This window comes from Hemicordylus capensis, chromosome 5 (assembly GCF_027244095.1).
Source record: "Hemicordylus capensis ecotype Gifberg chromosome 5, rHemCap1.1.pri, whole genome shotgun sequence".
In the NCBI taxonomy this organism is placed as follows: Eukaryota; Metazoa; Chordata; class Lepidosauria; order Squamata; family Cordylidae; genus Hemicordylus; species Hemicordylus capensis.
In genome coordinates this window covers 235,803,694-235,817,427 of record NC_069661.1, presented here as the reverse complement: position 1 = coordinate 235,817,427, position 13,734 = coordinate 235,803,694, and the positions used below count along the sequence as shown (strand labels likewise).

At 46.1% G+C, this 13,734-nt stretch overlaps 1 protein-coding gene across 2 annotated transcripts in view; it reads left to right on the top strand.

Moving 5' to 3' along the window:
• SLC6A12 (solute carrier family 6 member 12) overlaps positions 1-13,734 on the top strand; it is a 66,243-nt gene that overhangs the window by 19,298 nt on the left and 33,211 nt on the right. For both annotated transcript variants that reach the window (XM_053257943.1, XM_053257944.1), the window contains 4 exons: positions 3,739-3,817; positions 4,770-4,902; positions 6,174-6,308; positions 10,272-10,375. In XM_053257943.1, coding sequence (XP_053113918.1) covers positions 3,739-3,817; positions 4,770-4,902; positions 6,174-6,308; positions 10,272-10,375 — 451 coding nt within the window. The remainder of the gene's footprint in view (positions 1-3,738; positions 3,818-4,769; positions 4,903-6,173; positions 6,309-10,271; positions 10,376-13,734) is intronic.

Here is a 13,734-nt window from a genome sequence, read left to right as displayed (position 1 = left end):
AAATTTCATGTTCCATGATAGTTTAAAAATATCACCAACCCCCCACCCCCACCCCACACCTGAACATTTAAAAGCACCCAGGATCTGCTGGCTGAGGTCATCCCCTCACTCTGCATTATGACAGGGCTGGCCTTGCCCTTGAGGAGAGGTATCACATGGGCTGCCAACAGAAGTAAAATGTGCAGATCACCAGAAGTAATTGTTTCACTCTGTCCTGCACTGGTCAGACCTTACTTGGAATATAATTCTGGGCACTGCAGGACATTTTATAAACTGGAAGGAGTGCAGAAGAGGATAACCAAGTGGGTCTTGTAACCAAGTCCAACGAGAAACGGTTAAAAGAACCAGGTAAGATTAGCCTGGAGAAGAGAACACGGAGGGAAGATATGATAGCCATCTTCAAATATCTTAAGGGTTGTCAAATCAAACAAGGAGCAGGCTTGTTCTCTGTGGCTCCCGAGGGCAGGAGTAGAGCTAATGGGTTGGAATTACAAGGAAGCCGATTCAGGCTAGACACTGGGAGGAATTTTCTAACGGCAAGAGCTCTTTGATATTGGAACAGTTTGCCTTGTGCAGTGATGGGCTCCCCTTCACTGAAGGTTTTTAAACAAAGTCTGGATGGCCATCTATCAGGGAGAGGAGAGCTGGTCTTGTGATAGCAAGCATGACTTGTCCCCTTAGCTAAGCAGGGTCCGCCCTGGTTGCATTCGAATGGGAGACCACATGTGATCACTGTAAGATATTCCCCTCAGGGGATGGAGCCACTTTGGGAAGAGCAGAAGGTTCCATGTTCCCTCCCTGGCTTCTCCAAGATAGGGCTGAGAGAGATTCCTGCCTGCAACCTTGGAGAAGCCGCTGCCAGTCTGTGTAGACAATACTGAGCTAGATAGACCAATGGTCTGACTCAGTATACGGCAGCTTCCTCTGTTCCTATGCTGAAGCAGATTCCTACACACAGAGCAGGAGGTTGGACTAGGAGATTCCCAAGGTCTCTTCCGAGTTTACAATTCTGTGATTCTGTATATGTGTTTTAGAGTGGACTGGCACTACCTGTTCTCTCTCTGGCCCGATTCGTACATTATGTTTGTGGTGTGAGAACCTTCTAAAGACGAAACTACACTGATATCCTTCCACTATGAAAGTACTTGCCTTGTGTGAAGGGGTTCTCCACATGGTTTCAGGCTGGTGATCATTTTAACTACGCCAGTGCAGCTCCTAGATGGTTTTTTGGCAAATATTACGTGCACTCTCTCTCTGCTTTCCCATCAAGCCAGACATACTGTAAATGGGGACGGGCAGAAGGTGGATTGTAAACAAAGACCTCTTAGATGTCTGGGTGATGTTAGTTAATTGGCAAGGATTTCTGACTCCCAATTGTTTACCAATAGCAACAACAAAAATGGATTCCCCCCCCCCCCCGAATTAGAACAATGAAATGAAAAAAGCTTGGAGAAAACTTAGAGTGGGTTTTTGGATGAAAGGACGGTGAGCTCTGTTCTGGCACTGAAAAGAACATTCCCAGGCTGAGCATGTGCGCAGAAACACTCTTTGTTCATATCCACCTCTTTGAGCAACCATTTTGCTAAAGTCTGCGTAGTCTGCAGCAGCCCTGTTAGCATTTAATGCTTTAAAGTCTTTGTATACTAACTTGATTTTTGACTGTGTCAACAACCTTTCTGAGAACTGAATTCTATCTCCTAAACACACGAGTGAGTGGATAGGTATGTTGTACCACTTTGTCGTACCACATTTATTTGTTTGTTTTATTGCTTTCTATACTGCCCTTCTCCCCCCCCCCCAAAAAAAAAGAAAGAAAGAAAAGGAAAAGGCTCAGGGTGATTTACATTAAAACAAAACAATTCAAATCAATTAACAACTGAAAACAGAAACTATAAAACACCATAAAATAATTAACTGTTAAAACATTCAAAACAGTTTAAAACCCCTGGAAAACCATGTTGCAGCAAGTTTAAAACATTTACAAGACATTAAAAACCCTGGAAGGCCAGGAGGCTTTACAGACAAGGCTGTTACCCCAAATCTCCTTCGGAAGAGAGTGTGTGCATTCACACACCAGCCAAACTTAACCTGAAGTCTCTTTGATATCCTTGGACCTACCCCACACACCAATCGGGATTTGTCTTGTGAATTCTAGCTTATCTCACTGCATTTCCGGGTTTTTAAAATGCTGATTTTAAGCTACTTTTTCTGAAAACTCTGGAGCAAATAGGGAGAGGCACTGATGTAGAATCATTGCAGGATAAGAGAAATACTCTCTTTAGAAATGCAGATATCGCTCTTTAGAAAGCTTCTCCCACCCATTGGCTAGAAGGAAAACACGGAGGCGTGCCATGTGCAAAACCCGAGAGCAGAGGGGAGGGGCTGCTTCCCTCAATGCCGCGAGTGTAGTTTGAAGAGGCTTCGCTCAGCATTTACCCTGCAGCATGAAGCCATGTGCGAATAACTCCCAGGCCAAACAGAAAGGTTTTGATGGCTCTCCTGAAGGCCCATAATGAATTCAAATTATGGATTTCTGCCAAGAGCGCATTCCACAGCCCAGGAGCAGCTACAGAGAAGGCCCGCCTCTGAGTTGCCACCAGACGTACCGGTGGTAACTGGAGACAGACCTCTTCAGATGACCTTAACGTGCAGTCGGAATCGTGCAGAAGAAGGCACTCTCTAAGGTAACCTGGACCAAAGCCGTTCAGGGTTTTAAAGGTAATAACTAGCACTTTGTATTTTGCACTGTGCTGAATACAGAAAGTACTACAGTGCAGTACTTTCTGCCCTGTAATCAAATGCAGTACAGCCCTCCTGCCTGCCTCTCGCTTTCAAGAAGCTGTAGAGACGAGCGTCCCACACAGTGGGCTGTGAACTCTGCCTTTGTTTAGTCAGTCTTTGGTTTGTTTCATTTTATTCAGAATCCCCAGGTCCCAGGAGAAACAAGGCCTCTACACAGAGGATCCTCCTGACCTCTGAATGCTTCTATATCTTCTGTTGTACTCAGTTAAGCATGCTGGTTTTCACTTCCTTCTCTGCAGGCTGCAACGAGTGCCTCAGCATTATTCTTTCCGTTACATATCCTTACACCAGATGTTTAATTTTTTATTTTATTTTTTACACTTCTTGGGGTTCCATGCTCTGTCTCCATGCTGTCGGCAGCCTCCCCCTGGCACACCCTGAGCAGACTTCAGCTCTCCTTCTTTAAAGGGGTGTGTGATCTCACAGCATCCATAAACAAGGGTGTTTTTGTTGAGAGTGCCAGGGAATTTCCTTGCTCCAAGCTATTTGTTCCCTGACGTTTAACATTCTGTACTCCTCAGTTCGCCTCTCTCCCCCTTAAGCCTTTGTGGTATTCTTGCTTAATTCACATTATCAGCTTTTTAAACCACCATGTCTAGATGCTTTCATAACCTACCCCCTTCCTGTAGGGATTTTGCAGATCAACTGCTCCCTAGGGGGCTTGTGTATGTGAGGGCAGATTTGGATGACTGCAAAGCAATTCCAGAGGGAGGAAAGGAGAAAGGAGCATTGGGCCTTGGTATTTAGAGCTACTACAGATGGTGTTGCTTAATATTATTTTGCATTCCACAGACATCTGGATTTCATACAAAGAAGGATCTGCCACATCCTCCTGCAACTCTTATTGTTCCTATGTTAGGAGGACTCCAGTTAAAAGAAGGATGAATGTTTTCAGAGGGCCTTTGGCTGCTCTCACAGGCCTTTCTTCTCTTGCAGACAACTGTGTGAACATCTCCAGTTGGAAGAATGGGATGGGAAAAGCCAATACCACCTCTTCAGTCATCGAGTTCTGGGAGTACGTGCTCAGATTCTTTTCCCCCCGATATTCACAGAGAGGCTGATGGCCACTCAAGGTGGCGTCCGCACATGCTCAGACGCCGTTTCCATGCTGACACCACCCGGGGGCTGCTGGGAGGAGCTCTGCAGCCCTGCACATGGCGTTTAATCCCGACAGTGCTGTGCTGGGGTGGTGGAGGGGCAGGTAAGGCCCACCTTCCTCCTTTTAAAGTGCCCGCTGGCCCCTACAGAAACAATTCGGCAGGGGCAGCTCGAAGTATTTTGGCGCCTCGAAATAGAGGCACCGAAACGCTTTGTGCACATAGTGGAAACTATAGCCTTCCCAGGGCTTTCCTCTTAGAGCACTTCAAAGAAGGCCCCATCTCTCTTAAAGGCTTTCCCAGCACTGAGAAAAGCACAGTATTGTGCGGAGGTCAGCACGGTGGAAAATGGCTCTCACTTTGAAGGGTGTTTTGTGTGTGTGTGTGTGTGTGTGTGTGTGTGTTTTGCCAAAGTGCCCCCCACTTGAAAAAATAGTGATGTTGCCAAACATGAATTGTTGGCAGGCTTTGTAGAACAGGATCTCTCCCTACCAGCTACCGTAAGAGCTTGGAGCTGGAGAAGTTAGGGCTTAGGGGATGACATGGTTTGGACAAAAATTGATCCCCTTAAATTGTGCCCCAAATGTTCCACCTTACCTACAGTTTGCTACATAACTAATCCAGCCTTGCCTCCTCTCATTACCCTAACAGAGGGATTAAAATGGTCCAAGCTAAAAGAGAAGTTAAAACTAAACAGAAATGACAAAAGGAGAGACCGCAGGAAAGCCATTTTTGCACAGAAGTGATGGGATCTAAGTGAAATATGTTGGGGGAAATGGCCTAGGTGAAAATAATTAGGAAGGCATGGTCTGGCATGAAAACGTCAGGCTGGGACATCAACCTTCCCATCTTTTTTATCTGCACTGGCAGAAGGCGAACCCTGGGGATTTCGGACGGTATACATAATCTGGGCACCGTGCGGTGGGAACTGGCTCTCTGCCTTTTGCTGGCCTGGATCGCCTGTTACTTCTGCATCTGGAAAGGAGTCAAGTCCTCAGGCAAAGTAGGAGCAGATCCTGTGCTTTTTTAATTCCTGAAATGTATAGATCTGTTCCATTAGCCTCTCTGGGTCAAAGCGGGGCCAGAGGGAGAGGACACTGGGGTCAAAATGAGATTTGGCATGAGTAAGTATGCCCTGGGAAGCATGAAGTGGGCCTTCTTGGATCAGATCAATCAGGTGACAGATCAGATGATAGTTCTCCCGCCGTCTGGCCTAAGAGGTTGTGGGGGTGGGGAGAGAGAGCACGCACACCTGCCTTCCTTGCACATCCATAGTGTCTGCCCCACCTTTGATGTCTCTGTGACATAACATTCAAATACAGCCTATGTATACATCTATATATTTAATCCTCCTGGATGCACCTTTAGAATATGTGTCCCAGTGCCCAGCTGATTGGCTGGGCGGCGGAGGCACCTGATAGGCTGAGGCACACCCAGGAGGATTGGTCATCGCGGTGGCGAGGCAGCGGTGGGCCCGGCTGCGGCGGCGGGGTGAGGAGGCAGCTGGGCCGCCTGGAGTCTGGCCCATGCCGAGGCACAGCCGTAGGACCCGGCTGCTGCGAGGTGGCGGAGAGGCTGGACCACGCCAAATGGAGCCAGCAGCCTGTGGGGGTGAGAGGCGGGCAGCGGAGCCACACCGCAGAGCAGGCCCAGGAGGGGGGAAAAAGTTGAGGGGGGCCAGAAGTGGTGGTGGGGAGGAGAGGCGGCTGGGCCCAGTACGGGCAGGCCGTGGTCAAGAAGCGGAGACTGGGGCAGAAGCGGGGGGGGGAGAGGTAACCGCTGGCCCCAAAGAGTGCACAGATGATCTGTGCGGGGTCAGCTAGTAAAATCTATTGCGCATGGGCCAGAATTGCAAGGTTGACTACTAGAGGTGGGGCAGATGTGCTGAGTGGGTGGGGAAGGCAGGCACTCTGACACACTTTCACGCCCACATGATGGGCTGAATCGGAGGAGATCTGATCTGATCTGATCTAGCTGTAGGAAGAAAGGAAGAGAAAACAAGAGATAGAAAACAGGAACTCTCGGCCACCTTGTAATGGAAATCCCCTGGCAATAAGTGGTTTTGTCACACAAGCCATGCTTGCATACTTTTGTGTCTCATCCCACATCCAGTCAGTGCCACTGTTTCACTAAGTGTCCACTTCTGCTTGTGCTGACAACTCCAGTGGTCATGAGGCCCTCCTGTCCACATCCAGTTTTTGACAGTTGTTTTGACCACTCTCGTAGCTTCATATGGGCTTGGTGGCTGCAACCATGTTTCCTGTCTCCTTGCAGGTAGTCTACTTCACTGCCACATTTCCTTATGTGATGCTAATTGTTCTTCTTGTTCGGGGAGTCACTCTGCCTGGTGCCAAAGAAGGGATCATGTTCTACTTGATGCCAGACATTTCTAGACTTGCAGATCCCCATGTGAGTTATGGCTGTTTCTGATCCAATGAGGTAGATTGTATTTACAAGTTTAGACCTCCGTCCTACCTACCTACCTGGGAGATCAAGGTAGGTAACATAACAACACTAGAATAAAATAACCATGCACATGTGAAGTACTGTATGCATGTATTATATTTATAATCCACTTTCCAAGAGACCCTCTGAAAAATGGCATAGTTATCTTGTCAGCTTTGCACAGACAGGAATATCTGAAATATCAGAAATATTTTTGTGTGGTTTGTAGTTCCACAGCTGTGAACAAACAATGCTTACATATCATACTATAAAATCAATTTAAAATTATATCTATTGAGAAAGGAGTCTTTCTCAGCCGTCCTTGAAGATGGCCGGAATTAAACCTTGGATGCAAAGCACAGGAACATAGGAAGCTACCATATACTGAGTCAGACCATTGGTCTATCTAGCTCAGTATTGTCTACACAGACTGGCAGTGGCTTCTCCAAGGTTGCAGGCAGGAATCTCTCTCAGCCATATCTTGCAGAAGTCAGAGAGGGAACTTGGAACCTAGATGCTCTTCCCAGAGCGGCTCTGTCCCCTAAGGGGAATATCTTACAGTGCTCACATGTGGTCTCCCATTCGAATGCAACCAGGGTGGATCCTGCTTAGCTAAAGGGACGTCATGCTTGCTACCTCAAGACCAGCTCTCCTTAGATTCTTATGCCACTCAGATACAGCCCTATCTAGCAGTTTACATAAAGGCTGAGTTCACAGATAACGTGGTCTGAGATATAGGGAGAACCTGAGGTAGGCGCAGCAGACAATCACGTATCTTGGTGTGTTGGAAGTAGCTGAGTTGAGCCAGGGATATGCCCCCTGGCTGGGCCTTCCAGCGAGCCCCTGGATAATATATCAGCCTGCCTTGTGCCACCTTGCAGCCATTGGTCCTGATGGCAAAAGGGGCGGGCTCACTTGGAACAATCCAGAGGTTCATGAAGAGTGTGGGTTCAGACATAATGTGTGTCTGAGATGGCGCTATACCTACTTTGCCTAGTCAACTTCAAATCATGGTTCCAGAAGTTGGCTTGCAGCCCAGATGAACCTGAGGTTCCCACCTTGGCATGGGTTCAGACAATCATTGACAAGTTGGTTACCGACTTTGTATGTAGGCTCCACATTATGTGTGAACCCACCCACTGAGTTCCTTCAGGAGAGGGTTAGGAATCTACAGGTGAGTAGGCAGAGAGGGGAAGCAGAAGGCCAGGAAGAAGATTGGGAGATTGTCTTCCTATCTCTTGCCAGCAAAGGAAGCAGACTGGGGAGCGGAACCAGGAAGCAGAACTGGGTGGGAATCTCAAGCCCTCAAGTATTGTATGCAGTTTTATCATTTTATCTCAGGATATGATAATATCTCATTATTCTTCCAAGATGAAGGATGCTGAGCAAGACTATCTAGGCCACCTAGGGGAATTTTATTCCTTCCCAAGCAGTTCCTAGTTTCCAGCTTAAAGGCAATCACCCTTATGAATGAGCAGCCGGAGTCTCACAAAAGCAACAGAAGCACTTCTATTTGCCAGAGCATTTTAAAATATGGACATCTTAGGTCATTGCCACTTCAGGCACAGCAAATGCGGCTGCCTCTATTAAATATTCAGCACCTGACAGATGGTTTCGCCGAGCCTTAAGTGAAAATGATTAAGAAAGAGAAAGATAATGTCTCTTCTAATTTACTGGGATCTGGCTTGAGTTTCTCATGGATAACGTCAGAATTTCCCCAGAGAGGCTGGAGTTCTAGGGAAAGAAACCCTCTGAAAAATGGCATAGTTATCTTGTCAGCTTTGTACAGATAGGAATATCTGAAATATCAGAAACATTATTGTGTTGCTTGTAGTTCCACAGCTGTGAAGCTAGTCCATTATTTGTAGAGATGTACATGAAATGGATTTTGCAATTAGTTTCGAGCTTGAAACAAAACGCAGATGACCGAAACGTTTTGTCGAAACAGTGATCGAAACGGCTGTTTAGACGGAACAAAATTCAAAACCTTTTGAGTGTTTCAGCCATAGGGAACAATGGAGAAACTAGAAACATCTCATTGTTCCCCTATGGGTGGTTCCTATGGGGGTTTGGGGGAAAGGTTAAAAATTTGTTAAAAATCACCCGCATACACATTTCTTTTGTAGATTGGGAGGTAGATAACACCCATCCTGCCCTGCCACACAATCCACTTTGGTGTCCCTTGGAGCTATCCATGGGGAACAATGGGGTGTTTCCAGTTTCCCCATTGTTCCCTATGGCCAGAACAAGTTGCACTCACAGAGTGCACACAAGTTTTGCATCACAATTTGCAATGCATATTATAACCCTGCCTTGAAAAACACTGCAGAAGCACACAGTAAAAGGGAATCTGTCCCTCCCAACACAGAACACACATTTCAAACACAGCCCAAAAATGGCCAAAAAAGAATCACTGACCCACAATCTACTGTCAGCCACAGTCTGCGCTGCAGTAACCTCATTGGCACAAGTTGCTCTTTCACACACAATTATGACTCCTCACTTCCTAGCCTTGCAACAGCTGTCCCAGTAGCACCCATAGCAGCAAGCATAGTCATAAGCTCAACTAGAGGAACTTCAGCCACATTTTGACTTACATCTACATCTTGCAATGCAGATTGCAGAGCAGACCAGAGCAGTGAGTGAAGCACAAGCAGTCTCAAGGCCAGACATGGAGCTCATCACAACAATTACCAAGAAATATTACACGGAGCAGCCACTGTCAATTTCTGGCCACAACACTATCTCACAAACAAAACAAACCACAGCTCCCATTCCACATCTTGTATGCTCCCACCCCACACACTGTTATAGAATTAATTTATATTTTAAAAACTAACTGTGCCTTTTGCGGAGACTTTAATGAGAATACATTTATTGCAGAACATTTAGGTGCAAAACATGAACCTCTCGAGGTGGCCAACAGCAATATTTAGAAACATAAGCATTTTATTAAAACCTGATAAGAACAATAGCAGACACAGTCAATTAAAAAAACACACAGTCCCAACATTCTAATCATGAAGGAGAGAAACAGCAAAATTAACTTAGGTCAAGGGTTCTAGATTTTGTTGGACATCAACCTCAGCCAAAGGCCATTGTGGCTGGGGATGATGGGAGTTGTAATCCAGCATCATCTGGAGAAACTAGTTTGAGGACCTCTGACCTAGGTGAAGGCATCTGCAGAACATAAAAGATCTTGATGTGCCCGTAAAAAACAATTAAAAACAGAGGCCACGCAAATTTCCTAGGGCAAGGAGTTCCAAAGGGTGGGAGCCACCATTGAGAAAGCCCTGTTATGCGTAGCCACCAACCTTGCTTGAAAAGGCTCTAAAAGTCATAACCATCATATTTATCCTAATAGAAGGCGACTGAATTTCAGATGGTGCCTTAAAAGATAGAGGTTAAATACAGGATATACCTGTATTTACCCAAAAGAAATAGAGCTCTGAATCTAAGACACACACTCATATTTAACAGGAAAGAACTGGGGGTAACGTCTTAGTTTCAGGTAAATACAGTGAATTGTGGCTTCAAATGAACATGTAGCCATAGCAGCTGGTGAAAACTGCAGTGTTTGCACTGGTGCAAAAAGGTGCACAACCTGTGCAGATCTCAGTATGTTTCTGCAGGAAACATTTAGGCAACCGTGCCATCTTGCACCTGCGCAACTTTCTCTTTTACAGTGTTGGGATGTCAGCCACTGAAGGAAGTTCTTGCTTTCACTATGAATGGATTTAAGTGAAAGAGGTTTATGAAGAGCCAGACTCAGTCTCTTGCCCAAGCAGCTACTGTCCCGTGGATGCAAAGGGGGCAGCGAGCAGAGCAGCGGTGTGACTGAAGTGTGAAAGGATGCACTTCCTGCCAGGCCATCACTGCTTACTTCCTGAAACACACCTGGACATCAGTGTCCATTTCTCATTCCAGGTTTGGCTGGATGCGGGCACTCAGATCTTCTTCTCTTATGCCATCTGCCAGGGATGCTTGACAGCCTTGGGCAGCTACAACAAGTACAACAACAATTGCTACCGGTAGGAGTTGCGGGTGCCTCTTAAACTTAACAGAGCTTCCCCTTCATCACTTTTCAGTGAAAATTGCAGGAGCTCCTTTGGTTAAACATGTGGCTTGGCCCTGCAGGTATATTTTTTCGGTTGTAAATAGCAGCGGCAGCTGGGGGCCCTCATCAGGATGGTGGTACAGGAGAGGGGGGCTTTGACCCTTTGCTGCCTCCATGGTCCTAATCCAGATTCCCATCTACCTACCTATTGCTATTTGCCCCAGAGAGGAAGCAGTGTTTGACACTAATGGGAACTTCTCTGCTGGAGCAAATAGCAGCCATTGGGGGGAGAGGGCACCAAGCCGGATTGGGATTTGGAATGGAGGAGGGGGACTTTAACCCTTTTCCCTCTCCATGGTTCTGATTCTGAGCACTCAAACCCACCCCTGCAGCTGCTATTTAAGTTGGGTGGGGAGGGAATGTTCAGGGCCAAACTATTCATGTAACCTAAACCCAGGGGCGTAACTACCATTAGGCAAGGGGAGGCAGTTGTCTTGGGGCCCCACTGCCTCGAGGGGGCCCCCCAGAGGCACATCACATGACTCCCCACCCACCCATGTTGCACCCCCTATGAATTATGTTGCGTCTCTTGGAGATCGGCAGGAGGAGAGAGTAAAAAAACTAGATTCAATGTGAACTAGATATTCACCGTATTCATAATGGGGATGTGAGTGTGAGTGCACGATATATTGTCAAGTGTGTTTGTGTGTGTATATCAGCGAGGGGCCCATTTTAAAATCTTGTCTCTGGGCCCACTCCAACCTTGCTACGCCCCTGCCTAAACCACCATAGTGGTGCAGCAGGGAAATGCTTGACTAACAAGCAGAAGGTTGTCGGTCTGAATCCCCGCTGGTACTATATTGGGCAGCAGCGATATAGGGAGATGCTGAAAGGCATCATCTCATACTGCACGGGAGGAGGCAATGGTAAGCTCCTCCTGTATTCTAGCAAAGAAAACCACAGGGCTATGTGGGTGCCAGGAGTGAAGTCAACTTGACGGCACACTTTAATGCAAGAGTGGTAGGGATGTGCACAAACCTGTTTGGTGTTCTGTTCTTAGAATGCTGAACCGGTTCAGAACTCCCGCATTCGAACCAGTTCAAACACAGGGGCGGGGGTGGCTTTAAGGACAAGGGAGGGTGCACTTAGCCCTCCCTCCACTGCGCTTCCCTCTCCGGCGCTCTGCATAGAAATAGTCCAGCAGGGCGGCAACATACCTCCTTGCTGTCCCATTGTTTCCCTGACTGGAAGTGCTGTGTGTGCACACTACGCAGAGCACCAGAGGGGGAAGTGTGCTGGGGAGAGGGTAAGTGCTCCCTCCCCCATCCTTAAAGCCACCCCCGCTCCACCATCGGCTCGAAGGGAATTAGTTCCATGCACATCCCTAAAGAATGGTCAAGCTGAGGCTCTCCAGCTGTTGTAGTTGTAGTCCAGCTACAGCTGGAGAGCCTCAGGTTGACCATGCCTGACTTAATGTGTCATTTGGTGCTCAGAACACCCTTCCGTTGTAGATGCAATATTCCCATGCCTGACTATGATCAGACCACTTGGAATTTTGCAGTAGGCAATGCCCAGAATCGATAGGGCAGGAATTCAAATCCCGTAACTAGGATATTTTAAAGGATGTTCTATCCATGTGTTCCAACAAAGTTTTGGGCATTAATTTCCCCATTATCAGAATGAATCCTTTCAAATATGCAAAACACTCACTTAATTTTTTTTGCTGTTCATTCCTGATGAAACCAATGGCCTACTTCTCCATGGTGAGATCTGAGTACCTGTGCACCAGGTAGTAATGGCCTCCATTAATTTTGCAAAGGCATTCTGCTAACAAGTTATGATCTCACTTTTTGCTTTCTGTGCAAGGTGTAACAATCATTCAGAGATTTGTTTTGGCCTGCTAACCCGTTTCCAACCGTGTTCTAGGCCAGCACTAGGAACCATTTTGGCACATTGGCCACAGATGCAAAGTATGATACAGTATATGCAACCAAAGTGCACATTATTATTATTATTATTATTATTATTATTATTATTATTATTATTATTTATATACTGCTTTTCAACAACAAAAAGCTGAAAGAATTTTGCATAGAAAATAAACGAAATGATGTTTCCCTGTCCCAAAATCTCCTGTGCAAATGTTCTCTGCAGTATGTACGGACTGATGAAAAGTGCAGGAGACACACTATACATTGTGCACCATGTTGCACACATGCAAGGATGTTTGTGCAAGTGCAACACTAGTATAAGACAAAAAAGTGCTAGCAAATGCAAAACATCTAGAAGGTTTTAATACAATAGATAAAAGGCAATAGAACCATAAGAAAAGTCATAACAAGCTATAAAGTGATATAATGTGCTAAAAACACATTAGGCCCATTCACACGATCATTTGGGGGTGGGTTGGAGGGTTAAAGGGCTCCTGCCCCAGTAGCAGCAGATGATAAGAACCTCTGTTTGGATTGGCAAACACAGGAAACATGCAATTAAGCCAGGCGAGGTGCCCATTGCTGAAATCAGGAGCTACACGCATGGAAAGTCCTCCTGAGGCCTAGCTGGTCTTCCCAGCATGTTTTGCATTGCCAGTAGACTGGAAAGCCTCATTACATCAGCAGCTGCCCTCTGGCCATGGAGGAGCAGGAGGCGGACCCAGCCCTGTTGAAGCCTCTCTAGCTACAAGATCATAGAATGTGCTTTGCAGAGTAGCCCAACTATGGATGGTAGCCTCTGTAGCTACAGCTCTCTATTGTTTCCAAGCCTGTCGGGTCCTGGTGGCTGGATACAAGAGGTAAATGGATCCACACAACCAGAAAGGTTAGGTAGGAGAGCTCTCCTCTCCTCCCACCTTGGTTAAGAGCAGGGTATAAAATCTGGGTTACCCTGCTTTGAGCAATCTGGGTTGGAGAAATTTTTGTGAGTTCACACAATCATGCAAACCTGGATAGGATGCCTTCTACCCTGATTGTGATGATTCTGTGAACAGGTCTATTATTTCTTTCTATTGTTATGCGTAACTCCTTGTAGGTTTTAAATAAGGTTTAAATAAGGTTTGATTTATATATCATTCATTTTTCAAAGAGGTCAGCACCAACATCAGATCCAATATCTTTTTGGACGCCTTTATTTTATAACTGAAGAAGTTCAATGAAACGTGGAATTATTAGCACTACACATGTCCTCATATTATTGTTATTTCCTATTATGTTCTTTTTGGCACATTATATCAATTTATAGCTTGTGTTGCCTTTTCAGGGATTTTGTTTCCTTTTATCTATTGTATTAAAATCTTCTGAACATTTTGCATTTGATAGCACTTTTTGCCTTTGCATT